This window comes from Muntiacus reevesi, chromosome 19 (genome assembly GCF_963930625.1).
Source record: "Muntiacus reevesi chromosome 19, mMunRee1.1, whole genome shotgun sequence".
Classification (NCBI taxonomy): Eukaryota; Metazoa; Chordata; class Mammalia; order Artiodactyla; family Cervidae; genus Muntiacus; species Muntiacus reevesi.
The window spans coordinates 21916356-21941091 of record NC_089267.1 but is presented as its reverse complement, the minus strand read 5'-3'; the positions used below and the strand labels follow the sequence as shown (position 1 = coordinate 21941091).

Genomic DNA, 24736 nt, shown 5'->3' with positions numbered 1-24736 from the left:
CCTTTATCTGTTTTCAAAACTAGCAATGTAGTGTTGCTCTGACTCTGCTTCTGTCATCACATTTCTTTCTCTGACTAAAGCCAGAAAAGGTTTTTTCACTTTTAAGGACTCACCCTTCATCACATCTACAATGTCTTAATGCCACATAAGGTAACATGTTTACAGGTTTGTGGGGAGGAGCATTTCATTACTCTGTCTACCAAGTGGTCCCAGCTAGATTGTCAGCATTTCTCTCTCAAGGCTCTTCACTTTTTATCTTTGTCTTTTCATATTATGCTTGCCGCTTTAGACAAGTGATCCTGCATTTAAATGACTCCTAATCATTATTGGAGAAGGAAATGGCAACCCACTCCAGTATTCTTGCCTGGAGAATCCCATGGACGGAGGAGCCTGGTAGGCTATAGTCCACGGGGTCACAAAGAGTCGGACACAACTGAGTGACTTCACTTACTCACTCACTCAATCTTTATAGTAAAGTTAGAGGAGAGAAGATAATCCTCACTGCCTAACTTGGTCTGTATTGTCACATGGTTACTTTTTCACGGTCTCCTCTTAGCTCACCCTCTCTAAATTAGGGTGACGATGTATTATATCAGGGATTTATTCATCTGTTTTCTGAAGCAGGAAACACCGATGCCTTGGGAAAGAGAATGGGGATTTCAGTTTGGTTTTATATGCACTATAAGTCTCAGGAATTCCTTGAAGTTTGGGATATATCTTAGAAATGCCTGTTATATAAACTAAAATGGAAAAAAATTTACCTGAGACAGGAACTTTTAGGGAAGTAGAGTACTTTTATTTTAGCTTAATAACTTAAGTGGTTCTCAGTGTACATCTCTTGAATGTTCAGTTCAGAATTAATGAGGGGATGTGTTAAGAATGCAAAATCCCGGGCTCTAATCCAGACTTACTGAATCACAGTCAAATTTTAGTCATTTTTATTTCCACAGCTTTTTAACATTTCATGCCAGCTCATATGTGTGCTGACACTTGAAGTATTACTTTAGACTCTTGATGACCATTGGCCATAAGATTGCTTAATCATATTGATGGCATGAACCAGCAAAACAACAAAAATTTTACATAACTTCTTTGCAGAATTTGGTCTTTTATTTGAAAAGAATGAGTAAATAGCAGCATAGAGTATGATTAACTATATATTATAAATGTAATTTAAAAATAAATGCTGAAAAGGGAAATATTCATAACATTTATGGCAGATAAAGATTTTAAATGTTCCTAGTGTTCAAAGAAAACTTCTAAGTTAATAAGAAAATGCTAAATGTGCAGTATACAAATTGCCTAGGAAAACATGGTTATAGGTAATTTTAAAATGAAGACATGAAAATAGTCAATAAACTTATGAAAAATGTTTAATGATATTAGAAGAGAAACATAAGTGCATACTACTTTAAGATTACAAAAATATATTTATATATTATATGTTGCTCTTATATTTCATATGTGTACACACATACATACGTGGAAAGATAAAATCTTTCCTTTGGCTACCCCAAAATGAACATGTTTATTACTATCTATGTCAGTGGAGTATGGGGATTGGAAATTTGTTCATCCTTTCTAGACAGGTAGAGTTCCAGTACAGATCACAAGTTTTAAAAATAATCATCTAGTGAGTGATGTGAAGACTTTTCACAATATATTCTTATTTTGAAAAGGGTTATAAAACAGCCTAAATATTGTCCCCAATTTGGACAGATAATATTGTATATGCATAGATGTAGAGAATATGTATCAAGGTGCTAGTGGTGGGTAGTTCTGAATGGGTAGAGCTTATTGGTTTCTTTGGTTTTGATTTTACATTATAGTGCTCTCAAATTTTCTGAGGGGAAGTACTACTTTTTTATAATGATTTTTTAAAATTTATTTTTATTAGTTGGAGGCTAATTACTTTACAGTATTGTAGTAGTTTTGCCATACATTGACATGAATCAGCCATGGATTTACATGTGTCCCCCATCCCGATCCCCCCTCCCACCCCCCTCCCCATCCCATCCCTCTGGGTCTTCCCAGTGCACCAGCCCCGAGCACTTGTCTCATGCATCCAACCTGGGCTGGTGATCTGTTTCACTCTTGATAGTAAACTTGTTTCAATGCTATTCTCTCAGAACATCCCACCATCGCCTTCTCCCACAGAGTCCAAAAGTCTGTTCTGTACATTAATGCCTTAAAATCTTAAGAAAATATTTTGCAATTTTCAGAAATTTTAGATGAGAAAGGTAGAAATGTGAGAAATATGAACAAGGTGAAAGTTAACAGTGATTACTATTAACTTCAAATCAGAATTTCCAAGGTTTCAGAATTGAGGCAGTGCTAAGAACTAAAATAATTAACTTTACCAATATACGCGCTCCTTACCTCCTCTTTGGAACTTTTCTTGTGTTTCCATATGCTTTATTCTTTACTCTCCCTAATTTTTTTCCTTTTCACATGCTTCTAAGTCTTTGTAAGTCTTCAGTGACAACAAATGCATTGCATGTGACACATCTTGTTAAAGAAGGTCTATCTTTTTTTTAAATGTTTGCTTAATACCAAGTCTTTCATTTATTTTCCAACAAACATCTGTTACGTGTTTACTCTTGGCTGCGAGAAGTTTTTAATCCGACAAATTAATGTCACCTCTGTGCCAGGCTACCTGGTCTGTGGAGCCATTATTAAAATGGGATAATCTTGTTAAATTGCTTTTTGTAGATGTTATTTTTTGTCAGCCAACTTTCCAAGAATGCACTCATTATTGAAGGCTTAATTATCATGAAATTTTTTTAAAAAAATAGTAATTTTTGACAGAGACATTATGGCCAGAAGAATTTGTTAACTTCCTGATTTAATTCAAAAGCTATCTTGTTCATAGATCTTCATAATTGACACTTCACTGTAGCCAGACTTCTTTATAATATACTTTAATTATTAACATGGGAAAGAATGAGAGAACAAATACAGAGAAACGTGTGACATCTTTTCTCAATTGTGTTCCTTTTCTGATTCACATTTTAGAAGTCCAAATATATCCCAGACATGGAGAAAGTATTTTAATTCTGGCAGCCGTTAATCGCTCGTTGGCACTTCAACATCAGCTGTTCAGAAGACTGCCAGTAGATTGTTTAAAGTTTTTAGACTTCAAGGAACAGCTGGGCTTTACAACAGCACTCAGTTTCAGAGTCTACATTTCATGTGAAATACATTTTTATGATTTGATATGTTAACTTCCAGCTTGCCAGAAGGCCTTAACTCATTGTGCATTACATTATAAGTGGGATGACCAACAATGTATTGGCCAAACCAAGGCAGTTTCACAGTGAGAGAGAATGCTATTAGTAATTACTCTAAGACACCAGATGTGAACTGGGCTATAATTCCTGTTGACTTTAAGCAAATTCCAACTCAAGTAATTCACATGGTTTAACCTTCTTAACAATATAAGTATACCTGCAAAATCATATTGTTTATCTTTAACAAACCTATCTAAAGGTAGTGACTTAAAATAATTACTACTTTATTAATGATCATGATTCCCTGAGATGGCTAGGGAGGGTGGAATGCTTGGGACATATAGATTCTCATCCTTCTTATAGGTTCTCATTCTTCACACATTGTTCACACTCTGCAGGTAAAATATGCTCGTCTCCACCCTAGGTTTCCAAAAATGTCATCCCAGTAGCAACAGCAGGCCCAAAGTTCAGGATCCCATCATCTAAATCAGGTCTAGATGCAAATGAATATTCTTGTGTTTTGCTCTGTGGTGTGTGACTGGTCTTATCTGTTCCCACATACCAGACATACAGTGGATGGCAAGGACAGAACAACCACAATAAACACTCCCATCCAGAATGGCAGGAATAAGAATCATATAACACTAAGTGGTTCATAGCAATTCTGAATTTGCACTGAACGTGTTGCCAGGCCACCTACTTGAGGGACAGGGAATGTTCTTTGAATCGGGTCCAGTTTCATTTCCTCAGAATGTGGTTCTGTAGTTCATTGTTCTTTTGTCTCTGCTTTTGTGCTTTTGGCTCTGCTGTCTGGGTTCTTGGTTATGTCCTCTGAGATATTCTTCCTTTTCCATAAGAAATAGCTGTGTTGCATCCTGAATAACTTTCTCAGCATGCTTCTTGCCTGTGGATAGTTGAGGACCCAGCGAAGTATTTTCATTTTGAAGTGTCCCTGTATCGATTAATCCAAGTAGTGCAGTACCCTTACTTTTTTTTTTTTTTTTTTTTAGCTTTTATAGTCTCCTCCATTAGATAAAGGCCCTACTCACAGTTCTTTTCAAAACAGACCTTCCCCTATATTGGCTGACATATCAGTGTGCTGTGAACCAGCCCCATTGAACTAGACAAAAATCTCTTCAGAACCTAAGTCTCTTAGGTTCCACTTGAAATCATTCAAGGATTCTCAATAGAGTTGTTACAGTCACGTACTTAATTGGATCTTTGGCTGCTGGCCTTATTTTACTTTAGAAATCTTTTACAGACAAATTTTGTGCCCTCTATAGTTTGTTTAAATTTTTCTCAGAGATTGAACCTTTCCTTCTATAGTTCTTATCCATTTTAGCCTTAGCATACAGCCAATTTACACATTCAACATTATTCCTGAAAATCTTTTTAGTCAGTTTTATAAATTCATTAAGTACATTTTTCTCTTTTCTAGATTACTGACGGTGATAAGTTTGTACATTGTTTCTTTTTTTTTATCACACAGATTGCCATTGTTTTCCAACCTGTAAAAAGTTTGTCTTTGTAATTTCTTTTAGCAATATTTTGTGGTTTCCAGTATATAGGCCTTGCACATATTTTGTTAAATATGTCCCTATGAATTTCGTGTTCTGGAGTGCTATTGTAAGTGGAGTCATGTATTTTATTTCATTTTCAACTATTCATTGCTAGTATATAGATACACATTTGCTTTATGTAAATTGACCTTATATTCTACATTCATGTTAAATTGATGTATTTTTTCTAGTGGATTTCTTGCATAGATTCTTTAGTATTTTCCATGTATATGATCATGTGTGTACAAATAAAAAGTTTGTTTCTTCCTTTCCAATCTGTATTCCTGTTTTTTTCTTTTTCTTGTGTAACTATAATGGCTAGGATCTCTAGTATATATAGCATTTGATAGAAATAATGAGAGTAAATATCTTTGTCTTGTTTCCAGTCTTAGGGGTTGTTAGTTGTGGGTTTTGCACAGATGCTCTTTACTAGGTTGGGGAAAGAAAAGAAAATTTAGTTGCTCAGTCATGTCCAGCTCTTTTCAATCCCATGGACTAGAGCCCTCCAGGTTCCTCTGTCCATGGGATTCTCCAGGCAAGAATACTAGAGTGGGTTGCCATTCCCTTTTCTGGGGGATCTTCCTGACCCAGGGATCGAACCCAGGTCTCCCACATTGTAGGCAGATATTTACCATCTGAGCTATCTGGCAAGCTCAGGTTGTCCTTTCTATTCCTAGTTTACTGAGAGCTTTTGTTATAAATGTGTGCATATTACTGTCTATAAATTATACCTCAATTAATAACTGATTTAATAAAATTACACATTCTAAAGCATAAACAGAGTAGTGTTGTCTGATATATATTAGTTTTGGAAAAACTTAAACTGTGTAAAGTTTTATTTAAGACTAAAAAGTTTTTAACATCAGTCAGCAATCATATTAAAGATATAATCAAAGTGTTTAAGATTTTTCTTTCAAAAACAAAAAATAGATCTAAGGAATTGCTGTATTTCCATTTACTAAGCTAATATGATACTTCAAAACTTTGTTATTTTTCTGGGTGGTAAACTTTGTCTGTAAAATCTAAATTTAACACAGCTGAGAGATCGTAATACCTTTTCTTTCCTCAAGAATAAGACCTAAGAATAACAATGAAAATGTAAGAATGCTTTTAATGCTTAGTAATTATATTTCGTGTTCTTTTTAACACTGTATATATATATAAAATACTAAATAATAACTCTGTAGGTTAATTCTGAATCAGTATAGCTAGATTTTATTTAAATTTCTACTCTTATACATATGAGAAAACTGAGTCTCACTCAGAAAAAGTAATGATTTGCCTTTAGTTATTTCTATATTTATGGTAATTTTTTTAAAAATAGGAGTTACTTAAAGATCCACTGTACATTGGACTACGGCAGAGAAGAGTGAGAGGTCCTGAATATGATGATTTTTTGGATGAATTCATGGAGGCAGTTTCTTTCAAGTACGTATAATCTTTATTTTGTCTATATTTAAGTTGGATTTCAAAAACTTAAAGATAATCTAACATAAACTATAAAAGTGTTCAAGTTTGGTATAATATGTTTAATAATTATAAATGATTTGAGTGAAATATATATATATGTATATATATATCTCCTCATAAATATTGCTGACCAAATGATAATGTCATATGTCTATCCCCCCAAAGCTTGTCTGTGTTGCTATCCCTGAAGATACTTTTTTCTTACAAGAAACTTCAGTGTCTATGGGATTCATAATTATGGTGAATGAGGCAGTGGCCAGTGACTAAATTACCTGATTAAGCCTTTTCATGATTATTGGCAGTCTGCATTTTGTTTCTGACTGCTGATAAAATCTGGTTTTCCATCATCTTCCTTGGTGAACCTGACTCTTTTGTGGTAGGAGAGGCAGAGAAGTGAGCATGAATTAGTACGATCCACAGGCTCCGGAATGAAGCAACATCCACGAATCTCTGATTAAGTCTACTGTATTTGATTAAGATGCAATACAATATTTCACTGAATATTTCATTTAATTGTGGACCAAGAGCTGCTATAAAATTTTCTGTTTTTTTCCTTCAAAGTAGAGAGTAGAGACTTCTGCCATAATTTAGTAACATACTCTGAGAGAATTTTGTCAATCTAACAGTGGTCCCATTTATCTCTGTAAAGCCACAGAAACCATGTACTATTTAAAAACATATATGTTACTTTGGTTTTTCATAGAAATGAACTCATCACTGGCATCAACTGTAACTATAGACATATTTCTGGTTTCTTTTTATTATAAGGTTTAATTTGAAGAAATTGAATTCAATAGCAGAAAGTGCTCTCATCAGCTTGCAAAATGTTTAGAATATTTTGAATGTCTTCTTACCCAGGGTTTTAATGCAAAGTACATTTACCAGTTAGTATGGACTACTTTTTTAAAACCCATGTCTGATTTATTTCTTATTATTATTTAACTTATTTAATTACATTGTACTTATTCATAGACATAGTTGAGCAACTCTAAAATTCAAGAGTTCATGGTATAGTTAATTACTAGAAGTTTTTCACATTTAATTTTAAATTTCTTACCCTTTCAAATTTATATGAGATTTTGCAATTATGTGTAACTTTGTAGGTAGTAATATTAATCTAGAGATTGTATAGAGAATACCACAAGGTGGCATAAAAGAAAAAGAAATTCTCAGCATATTTGTTTTTATTTGTCTGTTTGTGTAAATAAAATTTATCTTTATATGGGTGACTTCAGTATACTTACCAGAGAAACTGTTGAGTCATGAATATAGCATATATGGCCTATATACTTAAATATTGTTGAAATGGAAAGAGAAATGTTTGGCCTGTATACTTATACTGTTGAAATAAAAGAGAAATAATTCCACAGAAACAAAAAGAGAAATAATTCCATAACCAGTGAAACGCTTTCTGGATGAAAAACTAATTTTGAATGAGCTTTGTCAATCTAGAATCAGAAAAACTATGTGTGTGTGTGTGTGTTTAATGTTGAATTGAGAAGTTACCTCAGATATATAATAAGAAATGGGGATTGACAAGAGTCAACAATAATTTAAAATGCAGAAACCACCTGTAAATCAGGAATTACACTTCTGGGCTCTTCCCAGAGAAAAACCCCACAGACTTTTCAAAGATACTTTCTAGCATAATGCTACTTTCGGAAGAGTTTTCTAGAAGCGAAACCTACTACCACTACCCAATTAAATTGGGATGTAATCCTGAAGATAAACCCAAAATTATTTAGAAAGGAAATATAGCTTAGGTGGAAAATGCCTGTTAGGAGTTGACTTAGCCAGGAATCAGATTCTAGATGGAGTTATTAAGGAGTGCAGTTGGAATCTACCCTTTTGTAAGGGAGAGAACAGGGAAAGACGTGGATGAAGGAGAAGTTGAACTAAAGTGTCGACCTGCCAACAGCCGTTGGGACCACACTTTCATGCTGTCTATTTAGACCCCTAGAGAAAACTAATTTCCATTCCCCACTCCCCAACCAATATTATGTTGGTTTTCTAATTTACCTCTTGTCAGGATTGAGTTGGGGCAGTTGTAATTTCTTTCTTTTGGCTTTCTCCACAATTATATTTCTTAGCTCATGGGCCAAAGACTTGTTACAGGTGTTGCGGCAGTCACCAAGTAGGTATCTCTCCTGGTTCTGTGTTTGGGGACCGAGGAAATCACCCCCATGTGGGTCTGTGGCCCCGGGGCCCATTATGAGCTAGACCTTGGCCAGGACTCCATTTATGATTGGGCTGCAAATCCTTCTAACATGGAATAACAGCATATTGATACTCCAGGTCTCCTAGTATCTCTGTCAGCTCTGTCTGAAGTATTCTGCCGCCCTAGATCACAGTTGCTGGAATAAAGGACTGTAGGTCCCCTTGGGGGAAGGTTGGGGGAATTACTACCTTGTATTCTTGTTATAATGTTACATGTTCCTTCCCTCTGGAGACTAGACTTCTTCAATAGTGAGTTCTGGTTCAAAAGTTAGCTAAGATTTGGAAACTGAGTCAGTGATTGGGACTTTATTGGGGCAACTACTCTCCACTTTGTGGCCATTCGTCTTTGATTTATTTTGAACGTACATGTTGAATAGTCACCTTGTTGGGATGCCATATTTTATTGATTATGTCAGTAACTCTCTGTGGGTCAAGCACACCCCACGCACCAGCCTTGCCACTCTCAGGATAACTGTGCCCACCTGGCTTCTAGTGGCTTCTGATCCTCACCTGGTTCTGTTATCCCTATTGCTGTTGATGAGCCCGATTCTCTTCCATACCTTCCCTCTGTCACTTCTGGTCTTCAGAAGAGAGCCACCACTCAGAACCTAGTAATGTAGGTGTCGTCTCACTGGTACCTTCCCTGCAGCTTAGGGTAGTGGAGTGTCTTCTGGGCCTTCCTGTGGAGTATCTCCATCTGATGGGGCTCTGGCCCTATGCAGCCTGTGCACCCCAGAATATACTCTCTGAACCTGTGTGCCCCTCTTCTGACCCCTGCCGCAGCGTTTCTGGCATTTCGTATTTAACATGAGCTATTACTTTATCTTTGGTAATATCCTAGTAGCCAGTTTGCACATTTCCTGAGATTCTTGCTGGTTTTAAGTCTTGCCTTTCAAGATGGTGCCCTCACATGGATGGTGGTGATGGTTTAGCACCTAAGTCATGTCTGACTCTTGTGACTCGATGGACTCTTGCCTGCTGGGCTCCTCTGTCCATGGAGTTCTCCGGACAAGAATACTGGAGTGGGTTGCCATTTCCTTCTCCATGGGATCTTCCCCACCCAGGGATCAAACATGGGTCTCCTGCATTGCAGGCAGGATTCTTTACCTACTGAGCTACAAGGGAAACCCACCCTCACGTGAATAAACTGTCCCTTGTCTAATCTTAAATTCCAGCCCCTTTGACCAAACAGCTTCAGAATTTAATCTTACATGTTCTCTGCTTGCTAATGTAAACTTGCTAGATCTTTCAGTTCCTTCCTCAAACAGTGTTTCTTTTTCAGGCCTCATCACCCTACGTGGGTTATATTGTGATATAACCCTAGTTACATAGGCCTGAGCGTCTGGAGAGGAGGTGGGGGTGGACAGATGGGAGGTTAGGGAGAGACAGCTTGTCTTACTGGGGAGAAGCCTCTGCCTACATCCCCCCCAAGAAAGAAGGGGCAGGGCCACTTATATTGGTTCAGAAAGTTCTGGGGAATTTGAGTGTTCAAGATTTTGGGGAGGTATCGAGTAAGACACCTTGTGCCACGTGGCAGGAACCTGGTCTTTTCCAGTCAGGATGCTGACTTAGCACATCTCCCATGCCTGCAAGTTTGGGAGTTTTTGAACTGCTCTGACAATTAATCCCAGCTCCTCGTCATTAGCTTTCTCTGCCCTTAAAGACCTGAGAACATTTTCATATCTACCAGAGAGTTCCTCTGGCTTTCAGGTTGGTGGTTACTTGCCTTTTAGCTTTTGTATTTCTTTAAAATTTCCAAATGCATTCTTTTTCTTTTTAAAAATTTTATTGGAGCGTAGTTGATTTATAGTGTTGTATTAGTTTCTGGTATATAGCAAAGTAAATTGGTTATACACGTATTGCCCTTAGCGTTTTATTTTCTTCGCCCATTGTTCTTGTAGTTATTATTTGTCTTCTGTTTCTCAAATACCATTCCAGCTACACCGTTCCCTTCTGCTGATGTATCAGCCCAACTCTCCCCTGCAACAGCTTTAACTGTTGGACAGGGCTTCTCTGTGCTCCCCTGGGGCTAGGGTCCTCATTGCCAGCCAGACAACTAGGGATCCAACTTCACAGCCCTGTCTTATCACCCACTTTCTCAGACCACTCCAGGTACCATCGATCACAGATTAGGTTATCTGGGACATATTTGGAAGCAAACTTTGGTCTTCAAGAGGTTTGTAAGAAGTGCCCTAGAGGTCAACTCCCATGGAAGGCGTGCAGAGGGAGAAGAAATGGGCACAGGGACAGAATTGAGCTGGGATGCAGCACAAGACACCTTCCTCTGGTCCCACGGAGAACTCTGGGACCACAGCGGCTTTTCAGAGTTGTCCTCGATTGCCTGAGATGGCCAAGCCTTCCTGTTCCTTCATCAGTTAGTCGTTGGATGTGGGTCCCCCTGAGAAGGAGCATGACCTATGGTTTAGGGCTCCCTGTAGCTGAGACAGTCCCTGGGACAACGGGGAATCTGAGAGCCATGTCACAGTAATGTTTCAGTTCAGTTCAGTCACTCAGTCGTGTCTGACTCTTTGCAACCCCATGAATCGCAGCATGCCAGGCCTCCCTGTCCATCACCAGCTCCTGGAGTTTACTCAAACTCATGTCCATTGAGTTGGTGATGCCATCCAGCCATCTCATCCTCTGTCGTCCCCTTCTCCTCCTGCCCCCAGTCCCTCCCAGTAATGTTTAGATAAAGATAAAAACTGAGCAGAAAAAAGTATTGAGGTTTGTAATAAATAAAGGCATGTGCTAGAGTCTTAGGAGGGACCATATTTCTGATATTCTGAGTCACATGACAGACAAATGTTAGCTTCTGCATAGTATTCTTGCTTTGGAAACATTGACCATTGGAGCAAATCATTGAGTTGCTTCAGGAAACTGTGCGCTAAAAGAAGCTCGATCTCTCCAGTAAAAATGTCACGTCTAACTATTTCTTCTTTCTCACTGTTTTGACCCATTTGTTCATTTATTGAAAGCCAGGCACTGTGTTTGGTGCTGGAAATACGGGACTGAATCAGACAAAAATAATCTTTGCCTTTCACATAGCTTCTTTACTAGAGGAGTCAGATAATAGACAAGCAAATAAGGAAATGAAACAATGCTATTTATGGTAATTGCAATGAAAGAAACAAGAAATTGTACTGAGAATAATAGGAAATGACTTAATTTATATGTCAGGTAAGCTATTAGATACATTCTATGAAGTCAGTTGTCAAAGTCTTGATACTTTTTTAGGCATGATACTTTTGTTGCAAGTTGATATGAGCTCTTTGATTATAGTTAGGTAAATTCATAAACAGTGGAAAACTGAATCTAGAAAGGATTGATTGATTAGAACAGATACTAAGTAGCATCTCCTGTGGAGTAATACCACAGGTCCATTTCCCTAATGCTTGCCTTTTCAATGATTTTATCAGTTGAGACTATCGATTAAGAAAATAATCCTGAGTAGAAAATAGCTTCTACACCCACATATGTTCACTGAGCATTTTTATTACATGGTTTTCTTCCCTCTGTTTCCTGAGTAGCACATCCTCCCTGCTTCCTACCTCACTGGTTGCTCCTTCACACCTCTCTTGCCTCTTTCTTTCCCTCCCCTTGACCTCTGGACCTTATGGTACTCCAGGGCTTGGTGCTTTCCTAGGTACTGTTTATCTTCACTCCCTTGATGACCTCCTCTGATTATTCTTCTTTGCATCTGGACTCCCAAATCTATGTTTTGAATCTGTATCTCTTTGAACTCTAGAATCATAGTCAGCCTCCTCCTTGAGGTAGATCTGTCATAGACAGAGCATATGGAGAAGTCCAGAATTGGACTCCTGACCTCCCACCTCCCCGACCCCTGCTCCTGCTCTAGGGTTTCCTATCTCAGTAAATGACAGCCCCGTTTGTCCTGTTCCTGAGGTGAAACTCGTTGGCATTATCACTCTGTACCCATACTACCTACAAAACTCGTTAGCTTTAACTTCAGAGTATATCCAGAATCTAGGCGCTTCTCATTGCCTCTGTTATCACTTCCCGCATCTTCTCCCTGATTATTGTCGTCGTCTCCTAACTAGTTTGACTGCTTCCTCCCTTGTGCCCCCTTCGTCTGTCCTCAGCATGGAGGCTAAAATGATTGTAAGTTAGGTAGTTTCCCTGCTCAAAATCCTCAAGGGCTTATCATTTCATGCAGAATTAAAATGAAAAGTCAAAGTGTGAAAGCTCTAGTCAATCAGTCATGTCTGAGTCTTTGTGACTCCGTGGATTGTAGCCGGCCTCTGTCCGTGGGATTTCCCAGGCAAGAATACCAAAGTGGGTTACCATTCCCTTCTCCAAAGGATCAAACCCAGGTCTTCTCCATTGAAGACAGATTCTTTACCTTCCGAGCCAAGTGGGAAGCCCTGCAGTTTGTAAGTCCTTGCAATAGCATAAAAAGACCCCGGACCAACTGACTGTTTGTTTGCTATTTTTCTGAGTAAAGCCAGGCATGCTGATGCCTCAAGACTTGCCATTTTTTCTTCTTGAAATCCTTCCCACCCTCACCTTACCCAGTTTTCCACATGGCTAGCTCTCTTGCCTCCTTTAAAGAGACATGTAAAATCCCACCCCCTCCCCGCCGTGCCCAAGGGATTTTCTTAGCGATACAGTGGTAAGAACTTGGGTGTTTTCACTGCTAGGGCCCAGGTTCCACTCCTGATTGGGTACTAAGATCCTATAGCGTGGGGGAGAATAAGAGAGAAATAATAATATAAAATAAAATGTAATTTCCTCAACTATTTCTCAGTGAGGCCTTCCATGACCAACTTCTTATATAATTTTACCTCTAATTCACTTTTTTTCTTCCCTGCTTTTATCAGTATCTGATGTATTTATATTTGATTATTTATGTTCTGCCTACATCCCTACAGTGTAAGTTTCATGAGAGCAGGAGTTTTCTCTTTTTTTCACTGCCATATCCCTGGTCTTTAAGATTTTATCTAGCATGTGATAAGTACTCAGTAAATATTTGTCAGGTGAATGATTGAATTTGATTTATTTTGTTTATGTAGCTTAAAATGATAGATATGAATGGAAGAACTTTGGTAGTTTAAATAAGTCACATAAATATTTTCATGTGATTTAATTTCAGGAAATATTAAACCTCTTATAATCCTTACATACTGCCAAGTACATACTAAAAATACTACTTGTAAGGTTAGTCCTTAAATACTTGTTTCTATTTTGTGGTTGTACTTCTTGAAGTATCTTTTGTTTTCCAGAATCAGTTGCATCTGAAAGTTAATAAGAACAGTAGTGACAACTTCAGCTCTATTGTCTAAAATCCTTTGGAATTTCATTGATAGTTATTAACTAATAGGAGGGGGGGGGAAAAGGTACCTCAAGAGAGCTTTAAAAAGCTAGTATTACATTTTTTTAATGAAAGTAATAGAAGCTATTCAGCTGTGACTTAATCTTTTTTCCTTTTTCTTTTTAAATGATTAAAATAAAAAAATCACTTGGCAGCCCTAGGAGTGGCAGCAGAGATGATTATTATATTTAGACCTCAACCTTGGCTGCCATCACAGATTTTATTATGCTCTGTCACTTAACACTTAAGGCAAGTAATCTTAATCTGAAGCCATACTGTCTGCCACTTCTGCAGGGTGTGATAATGGTGTTTTCATAAAACGATGCTTTGCCTACTGATTTGACACTGAACCAGAGCCTTGACAGTTTGCCTGAGACACACCAGACTATTCAGAGAAGTTATTGAAATGGTCAGAGTTCTCAGAGGTCACATATTAGATTTCAAAGAAGTAAGACATATAGCCCCTGATTATCATGGCCAGATTTACTAAATATATTTTTATGATTATTATAATACTTTCTCTTTCCAACGACATCATCAGATATCCAAGTTAATGTGCTCTTCATCATTACTCAGGGTTGCCGTTCAACACCTTCTCCACCATTCTACATTGACTCTTTGGTTGCTCCTTAGGGAAGGGGCCTTGATACTTCCCTGTTATCTTTCTCCTGTTTATGCTGGAGTTAATTTCATGGCTGACCTTCTGTGCTGCCTTCTTCCACCTGTTCCAATCATTGCCTTTTATTCCTGATCCTTTTTTTAGCTGAATGGGTATATTTATAGCTTAGATGATTTTATCTATAAATTTTTGAGACCCTTTGGATTCCACCTGTCACTTTGATCAACATAAGTTCCTTTGGTTTTCATAAGAAATTTAATAAAAACATGACTGTATGGGACACCACCTGCTATTCTTCCTTGTGGTCCAAAGGTGAGGTAAACCATTTGAAAAAAAAAAAATCAAGTGGAAAGAATGTCTGTCAATATGAGAAAAATCAGCAACTATGTAACTAAGGAACATGACTCATATCAAATTTATTACTCAGATGTTTTTTTCCATTTTTCCATCCAAAGAAAAATCAGATTCACACTTTAACTATAGCCATATTTTTCTTGAAATGCCAAGAATTTCTATTTATAACTTTCCAGTTTTTTTTCAAGTAAATGAAAAAGATAGGTCATGTAAGTATTAGCAATCTATAGGTGCTTTATGTATACATATGTGTAAATATATATATACACGCACATATGTATATGTATATACAGTTTTATTCCCTTAAAGATTTAAGATGGATGTGTATTGGGTTGGCCAAAGAATTCGTTTGGATTTTTCCATAAGATCGCACAAAAATCCGAATAAACTTTTTGGCCAGTCCAATACTTCAGTATTTTAATGCTAGTTTTGCATCTTTGCCCATGTTCCAGTCCAGTCTTGGAGGAGCCAGTTTGACTTGGAGGAGCAAGTCAAATTTATCATCTCTTTCTGAATATAGTTTACAACTCTGTTCTTGCAGATGCTTTTCTTTTCTAATTGTATTTTATTCTAAACATTAATTCTAATTGCATTAATTCCAGCATTCCTTTAATATGGTTGTAAGTTTTCTGCACTGGTTTTATTCTGTTTGTGTGAGTGTTACATACGTTACTTTATTGTGCCCTATTTTCCTTACTTGAATATGAGTTCTGTCAGGAAAAAACTTTATCATCAAGGGATCGCTTTTTTCTCACTGTCCCACATTATACTGTACCACATGAAAGTGAAAAGTCGCTCAGTCATGTCCCACTGTGCGATCCCATGGACTGTGCAGTCCATGGAATTCTCCAGGCCAGAATACTGGAGTGGGTAGCCTTTCCCTTCTCCAGGGGATCTTCCTAACCCAGGGATTGAACCCAGGTCTCCCGCATTGCAGGCGGGTTTTTTCCCAGCTGAGCCACAGGGGAAGCCCAAGAATACTGGAGTGGGTAGCCTATCCCTTCTCCAGCAGATCGTCCCAACCCAGGAATTGAACCAGGGTCTCCTGCATTGCAGGCGGATTCTTTACCAACTGAGCTGTCAGGGAAGCCCTACTGTGCCACGAGTGAGTATAAAATAACTATGTTGAAAGCATTACTTAAATGTTGAAGCCATCGTGAAACTACTGTGACACGTATCTGAAGGAAAGGTGATTTTCTAACGTAGACTAGAGAATCATACAGTTTTATGAATGAAGTGGCTCTGCCGGTAGTAAACTAAAGGTTTGAATTTTAATTAAAGAGAGACATTTATGTTTTAGAGTTTACATTTTCTCTGAAGAAGAAAAGTGTTTTAATAAATTCCCATTGTATCCATTATTACCTGTCTTTTTCTCTTTGACTCAACAAGCATTGAGATCTGTATAGAGGAATCCGTTGATCTTTTATCTGAGTTTATGAAAGCTGTATCGTTGTATTTATTAAAGCTAATCATTGTGGTGTGACAGTTTGTGTAACCATGCTTCCTCTCTTCTTTCTTCTGACTTTCATCTAGCCAACTGAACCCTAACTTCTTTTATTTATTTACTGTTTTTGGCTGTGCTGGATCCTCATTGCTGCACTGGCTTTTCTCTACTTACGGTGAGCAGCTTCTCACTGTGGTAGCCTCTCTTGTGTAGTGCGGGCTCTAGGGCACATGGGCTCGGTAGTTGTGGTCCATGGGCTCAGTTGCTCTGCAGCGTGTAGAGTCCTCCCAACCCAGGGACCGAACCCGTGTCTCCTGCATTGGCAGGCGGATCCTTTACCACTGAGGCACTGTGAAAAAGAAAACTTTTCTTTCTTGTTGCTGTCCATCTATATGTGTATTAAGTTAGAAAAATGTGAATATATCTGCTAGTGGCTGATAGTAAAAATGAATAATGACTGTAGATTTCCTTAGTCATATTCATCAATTGACCTAAAAACAAAAACCAAGAAACCACTATAAGTAACAATGCCTTGTGGATCCCAATAAGGTTATCATCATCTTTTCCTGCTTCCCTTTGTTTATAATCTTCTTTTCCTGCCGTCCTTGCTTTACATGTCTTTATAAACAGAGCAGGTATGCACATAGGAAAGCAGTTTAGTTTTTATTTTCAAAGACTAATCTTAATCTATGTGGCTGGGTTTGATGGGGAAATAGTGTTACCATTCTTGAATGAGATAGATACAATTTTACTATTGGAAATTAAAGATGTTGAAAGGAAAAGGGGAATTAAGCAAAGTCAGAAAGGTGGTTAGGGTAAGGTCAAAATTAAAAGGGACTCTCTTGTTCTCTAGGAAGTTTGGAATCTTGATTTGCAATTGATGTTGTATCTTGACTTAACATCATTGGTGATGGTCAGCGTGTCTCAGTTAGTAAAAGTCAGAGCCCCTGTGCTGGCCCGTCCTGATCTGTGCAGAGGTCACCGTCTGCCCTTCCTGCCCTGGCTTTGGACTCTCAGGGCATGTTCCCACCTCAGAACATTTGCACTTTCTTGTCCTTTTGAAATATCCTCCACTCTCCCTCCTCCCCTCTTCCCTCCCTGAAATCTACTTGGTGAACTTGATTTTTCAGTCTTTATTGAAATCTTACCTTCTCCTGAGCCTTATCCTTATTCCCCCGTCCAGAAAATAACTGAAATCAGCCCAGCCTTCTTGCCACCCCTGGCTCTCCTGATACTATTGTTTGGCATGACTTTTTCCTTATAAGATAGCTTTTTTTTTTTTTTTTACATTTTTTTTTGAGGTGGACCATTTTTAAAGTCTCTATGTCTTTATTGATTTTGTTGCATTACTGCTTCTGTTTTATGTTTTGGTTTTTGACCACAAGGTATGTGGGATCATAGCTCCCTGACTAGAGATCACAGCCGCACCCCCTGCATCAGAAGGTGAAGTCTTAACCTTGGACCACCTAGGGGAAGTCCCTTATGGTATAACTTTATATTATTTGTATAGATTAAATCATTGTATATAGTTTATTTATTTATTACATTTATTGCTTACTGTGTGTCTCACCCACTGGAACGTATGTTCCCCAAGGACAGTGGTCTGGTTTGTTCATTTTATGAGCGAATTCTTATGTTAATGCCTGATACAGAAGAGATATATATTAAACACTTGTTGAACTGAATTGAACTATGCTCAGAGGGAGACCACACAAGAGAATATGAGTGAATTGGTACAAATCTTTCACTATCACTAGGAAATTAAATTTTAAACATGCCTTCCTTTTGATGAGTTACTTGCATCATTTTCATTGGAAAGAGAACCATAAAGATGTTGTGAGTGGTGAATACCTGATTTTCTCAGGTCTCATGAATAGACTAGTTCTTGAGGGACTAAAAATAAGTACTGAAGTTTGTGTGTTATATAAAATAATGGCTATACATTTAATGCAAGCTGGTAGTAGATCTTTTTGAGCTGATAGATTTTCAAGTTCTATTATTTAAAGCTGTAACAAAATTTGTGTAAAATTTGTCATAATCAAGACAGAAGAATAATTATTCATATTACCAAGATGATTACATTCTGGCTAATTCAATTTTCCATCACTTGACTGTTATTTTTATTTCACAAATTATAAAGCAAGCCAGAATTAGCACAGCATGCCACAATTTTGATTTAACCATGATGTAGTGGTTAATTCTTTAGACTGTTTTTCTTTGTGGTGTCCACAGATGGTGACCCTTTTTTTTTTCCCCCACATCTTTAGTCAGAACAATTCCACATCCTACAGTGTACGTGTAAAGACTGCCACATTTGCAAATAGGAAGAAGAATAAGCAGCTATTAAATGTATTGTTAGCCAGTATAGTGAGATTGGGATTATAGAAATTCTAATATAAAAAAGGCTCAGTCATTTTGAGGCTAGGTTGGAGTGGGTCGCCTGGGATAGGTTCAAAGTTTATTTCTTTGGAGTCCTCCTAGAGTGACATTTCTTATTTCAGTGAGTTCACAGTAGTTTGGGATCTGACTTTCAGCTCAGGAAGTTTAGAAAGCAAAGCAAAGCCCATATCTCAGGACTATGTGATAAGTAAAACCTGGGCTTTAAAAAGTGCATGGCCAGATGCACTTAGGTATATAGGTTTCTGTCTTCAGTGAGAGGGTGGATTATAGTTAAACATTCTCAAAAGTGTTCCAATTTTAGGATTTTATTAAAGTACTGAAGAAACTGTATTTTGTTTCAACATTCAGGGCTGGATCTGTTTCATAAAACATGGTGATTCAAGAATATCTGTGATCATTATGAGTCAGTTGAAAATGTTGGTCACATCATCTAATTATACTTGACCCAAAGGAATTAACTCAATGTTTTAAACTACTTTGTTCTGCATAAACTTTAACTTTTCCTTGCTGCCCTTTTAGCAGGAGCTCAAAAGATAGTTGGCAAAAGGAGCAATTCAAGAGAAAAAAATTTCACAGATTTTTTATTTGCCTTGCATTACTTTCCCTGTGCTACATATTATTTGTGTAGTCAGCTTCAAAGTAAGTTCATTATAAAAATTACTTCCACAATTAAAAAATGATACAAAGATACTAAAAGTTGTTGAATTAACTGTGCAAAGATTAAAAATGAGATTTGGGCTTGCATAAGCTATTTATGGTAATCATGTAGACTGGTTCGTTGGTCTCTCTGTGTTTTTTTAAAGCATCTATATCAGTACCGTTTGATTATATCCTGAAATAGAGACAAATTTTTTCTTGAGTATTTGGTTATATCTTATCTGATTATATCCTAAAGCAGAGACAAATAATTTCCTCTTCTTGAGTATCTTCTTTGACCCCTCAAAGTTTTCTTGTGCATATATCTCATGAACAAGTTCATTATTCAATCCATAGACATTTCTACTGTTATGTCCTTGATCCATGCCCTGACTCTATGTCTATCATGATAACCCTTCTTCTTAGACCTTGACCGCTTCTATTCTTTATCACCATACAAAACCCTTCAGTAACTTTTGCATTATAGTGATAAGTCTTCATACACTTACCTTCACCCCTTTTAAACCCTTTTTACCTTCCACACATAAACCCCTTTCTGGTCTGTTTCTTGCACTTGATCTTTCTGTCTTTCCACCTTCCACCCTCCATGTATCCTTTGTACAATTCATGAAGATCTAGTTTTAGTTGCCTGTACATGTACTTGTCTATCACACCTTCATACATATTGCTCCTTCTTGCCTCACTGTTTTTGATTATTTAATCATTGCTTGTCTTTTATAAACCAGTTGCAATCTGTAGACTATCCTTGTCTAGGTAATAGAGGCTTCTCTGGTAGCACTAGTGGTAAAGAACCTGCCTGCCAGTGCAGGAGACATGAAATGTGGGCTCGAACCCTGGGTCGGGAAGATCCCCTGGAGGGGGGCCTAGCAACCCACTCCAGCTTTGTTGCCTGGAGAATCCCACAGACAGAGGAGCCTGGCAGGCTACGGTCCATAGGGTTACAAAGTGTCGGACACAACTGAAACGACTTAGCACGTAGCACACACCTATGGTTCCTTAGCATGGATACACCCTAATAGTATGTATCACATTGAATTGTAATTGCATTTATTCATCTGAGTTAGCACTAAGTCTTGGAAATACTAGAGGTCAAGGGCTGGGTCTTTTTTTTCTTTTCCTTTATAATACCTGTCATAATACAGAATAGGTGCTCAAAAAATGGTTGTTGAATGAGGACTGAGGTGAAATTGTACAGTTCTGGAATGTTGGAGATATAAGTATCTGAAGATTATATAACTTTAAGGGAAAGTATATTGGATGATTACTTGAAATTAGAACTAAATTGCATAAAGAAATAGTGTTTCCACTCTCTGTGGCTCTATAGTATAAAACTAACAACTCTTTATAGATCAACAGAACATCCGTAGAGTCATTGTATTCATGTTTCTGGATAGACTTTAGTATTTTATATGCATTACAAGGGTAAAAGGATTTTTTGCATAGGAAGTAAAATTTGTTGTCGTTCAGTTGCCCAGTCGTGTCTGACTCTTTGCAGCCCCATGGACTGCAGCACACCACGCCTCCCTATCCCTCAGCATCTCCCAAAGTTTGCCCAAGTTCATGTTCATTGCATCGGTGGTGCCATCCAACCATCTCATCCTCTAACACCCTCTTCTCTTTCTGCCGTCAGTCTTTCCCAGCATCAGGGACTTTTCCAGTGAGTCAGCTGTTTGCATCAGGTGACCAAACTTCTGGATCTTCAGCTTCAGCATCAATCCTGCCAATGAGTATTCAGGGTTGCTTTCTCTTAAGGTTGACTGGTTTGATCTTCTTGCTGTCCAAGGGACACTCGGGAGTCTTCTCCAACACCACAGTTTGAAAACATCAATTCTTTGGCATTCTGCCTTCTTTATGGTCCAGCTCTCACAACCATACTTGACCACTGGGAAGATCATAGCCAAATGACTATACGGACCTTTGTCAGCAGAGTAATGTCTCTGCCTTTCAACACACTGCCTAGGTTTGTCATAGCTTTCCTGCCAGGAAGCAATCATCTTCTGATTTCATGGCTGCAGTCACCATCCACAGTGATTTTAGAACCCAAGAAGAGGAGATTTGTCACTACTTCCACCTTTTCCCTGTCTATTTGCCATGAAATAATGGGGGCAGATACCATGATCTTAGTTTTTTTTTTTTTAATTTTATTTTATTAGTTGGAGGCCAATTACTTCACAACATTTCAGTGGGTTTTGTCATACATTGACACGAATCAGCCATAGAGTTACACGTATTCCCCATCCCGATCCCCCCTCCCACCTCCCTCTCCACCCGACTCCTCTGGGTCCTCCCAGTGCACCAGGCCTGAGCACTCGTCTCATGCATCTCACCTGGGCTAGTGATCTGTTTCACCATAGATAATATACATGCTGTTCTTATGAAACATCCCACCCTCACCTTCTCCCACAGAGTTCAAAAGTCTGTTCTGTACTTCTGTGTCTTTTTTTCTGTTTTGCTTATAGGGTTATCATTACCATCTTTCTAAATTCCATATATATGTGTTAGTATGCTGTAATGTTCTTTATCTTTCTGGCTTACTTCACTCTGTATAATGGGCTCCAGTTTCGTCCATCTCATTAGAACTGATTCAAATGCATTCTTTTTAACAGCTGAGTAATATTCCATGGTGTATATGTACCACAGCTTCTTTATCCATTCATCTGCTGATGGGCATCTAGGCTGCTTCCATGTCCTGGCTATTATAAACAGTGCTGCGATGAACATTGGGGTGCACGTGTCTCTTTCAGATCTACCAACAGTATTTTTCACAGAACTAGAACAAATAATTTCACAATTTGTATGGAAAAACAAAAAACCTCGAATAGCCAAAGTAATCTTGAGAAAGAAGAATGGAACTGGAGGAATCAACCTGCCTGACTTCAGACTCTACTACAAAGCCACAGTCATCAAGACAGTGTGGTACTGGCACAAAGACAGAAATATAGATCAATGGAACAGAATAGAAAGCCCAGAGATAAATCCACGAACCTATGGATACCTTATCTTTGACAAAGGAGGCAAGGATATACAGTGGAAAAAAGACAACCTCTTTAACAAGTGGTGCTGGGAAAACTGGTCAACCACTTGTAAAAGAATGAAACTAGATCACTTTCTAACACCATACACAAAAATAAACTCAAAATGGATTAAAGATCTTAGTTTTTTAAATATTTAGTTTTAAGCCGGCTCTCGCTCTTCTCCTTCACTCTCATCACGAGGCTCTTTAGTTCCTCTTCACTTTCTGCCATTAAAGTGGTGTCATCCCCATATCTGAGGTTGTTGATATTTCTCCTGCCTATTTTGATTCCAGCTTGTAACTCATCCAGCCCAGCATTTCTCATGATGTGCTCAGCGTACAGGTTAAATAAACAGCAGACAGCCCTGCCATACTCCTTTCTCAATCCTAAACCAGTTGGTTATTCCATTCAGGGTTCTAACTGTTGCTTCTTGATCCACCACATACAGGTTTCTTGGGAGACAGGTAAGATGGTCTGATGGTCCCATCTTTTAAGAACTTTCCACAGTTTGTTGTGGTCCACACAGGCAAAAGCTCTGGTGTCACCAATGAAACAGAGGTAGATGTTTTTCTGGAATCCCCTTGCTTTCTCTGTGACCCAGCAAACGTTGGCAATTTGATCTCTGGTCTATCTGCCTTTCTAAACCCAGCTTGGACACCTGGAAGTTCTTGGTTTGTGAACTGCTGAAGCCTAGCATGCAAGATTTTAAATATGACCTTAATAGCAAGGGAGATGAGTCCAATTAGTCCGATGGTTTAAACATTCTTTGGTACTACCTTTCTTGGGAATTGGGATGAGGGCTGACCTTTTTCAGTCCTGTGGCCACTGCTGGATCTTCCAGATTTGCTGACATATTGCATAGAACACTTTTATAGCAGAGTGGTAGACGTGTAACTTTATGTATGTCCCATATTTATTATGAGTTTGTTTACCTGAAAACACTGATGCTGTTTTCTGGTTACAAGTAGTTAAGGATATAAACAACTAATAATTTGAACCTTTTTTAGTTTAACTAAACTCTGGATTATGCCAACATTTGGATTACTCCACATCTGTAGTCTCTGCCCAGTAGAGTTTTAACTGTTGAAAATCACGTGTGCACAAAGGGAGTAAGTAAAGAGATGCTATAAGTTAATGCAACAGAGTAATTAAAATATTTAATTCATTTTAATGGTATTTGTGTTGAATTTTTAACACTCATTTATGATTAAAACTCTCCAGAAAGCAGGAATAGAAGGAACATACCTCAACATAATAAAAGCTATATATGACAAACCCACAGCAAGTATCACCCTCAATGGTGAAAAATTGAAAGCATTTCCTCTGAAATCAGGAACAAGACAAGGATGCCCACTCTCACCACTACTATTCAACATAGTGTTGGAAGTTTTGGCCACAGCAATCAGAGCAGAAAAAGACATAAAAGGAATCCAGATAGGAAAAGAAGAAGTGAAACTCTCGCTGTTTGCAGATGACATGATCCTCTACATAGAAAACCCTAAAGACTCTTCCAGAAAATTACTAGAGCTAATTAATGAATATAGTAAAGTTGCAGGATATAAAATTAACACACAGAAATCCCTTGCATTCCTATACACTAACAATGGAAAAACAGAAAGAGAAATTAAGGAAACAATACCATTCACCATTGCAACAAAAAGAATAAAATACTTAGGAGTATATCTACCTAAAGAAACAAAAGACCTATACATAGAAAACTATAAAACACTGATGAAAGAAATCAAAGAGGACACAAACAGATGGAGAAACATACCGTGTTCATGGATTGGAAGAATCAATATTGTCAAAATGGCTGTTCTACCCAAAGCAATCTATAGATTCAATGCAATCCCTATCAAGCTACCAACGGTATTTTTCACAGAACTAGAACAAATAATTTCACAATTTGTATGGAAATACAAAAAACCTCGAATAGCCAAAGTAATCTTGAGAAAGAAGAATGGAACTGGAGGAATCAACCTGCCTGACTTCAGACTCTACTACAAAGCCACAGTCATCAAGACACTATGGTACTGGCACAAAGACAGAAATATAGATCAATGGAACAGAATAGAAAGCCCAGAGATAAATCCACGAACCTATGGACACCTCATCTTTGACAAAGGAGGCAAGGATATACAATGGAAAAAAGACAATCTCTTTAACAAGTGGTGCTGGGAAAACTGGTCAACCACTTGTAAAAGAATGAAACTAGAACACTTCCTAACACCATACACAAAAATAAACTCAAAATGGATTAAAGATCTAAATGTAAGACCAGAAACTATAAAACTCCTAGAGGAGAACATAGGCAAAGCACTCTCCGACATAAATCACAGCAAGATCTTCTATGACCCACCTCCCAGAATATTGGAAATAAAAGCAAAAATAAACAAATGGGACCTAATGAAAATTAAAAGCTTTTGCACAACAAAGGAAACTA

The 24736-nt window shown here is 37.9% G+C and overlaps 1 protein-coding gene across 2 annotated transcripts in view; it reads left to right on the top strand.

The window, feature by feature from the left end:
- ME1 (malic enzyme 1) overlaps positions 1-24736 on the top strand; it is a 205091-nt gene that overhangs the window by 101529 nt on the left and 78826 nt on the right. For both annotated transcript variants that reach the window (XM_065911535.1, XM_065911534.1), the window contains one exon: positions 6114-6217. In XM_065911535.1, the coding sequence (XP_065767607.1) occupies positions 6114-6217 (104 nt within the window). The remainder of the gene's footprint in view (positions 1-6113; positions 6218-24736) is intronic.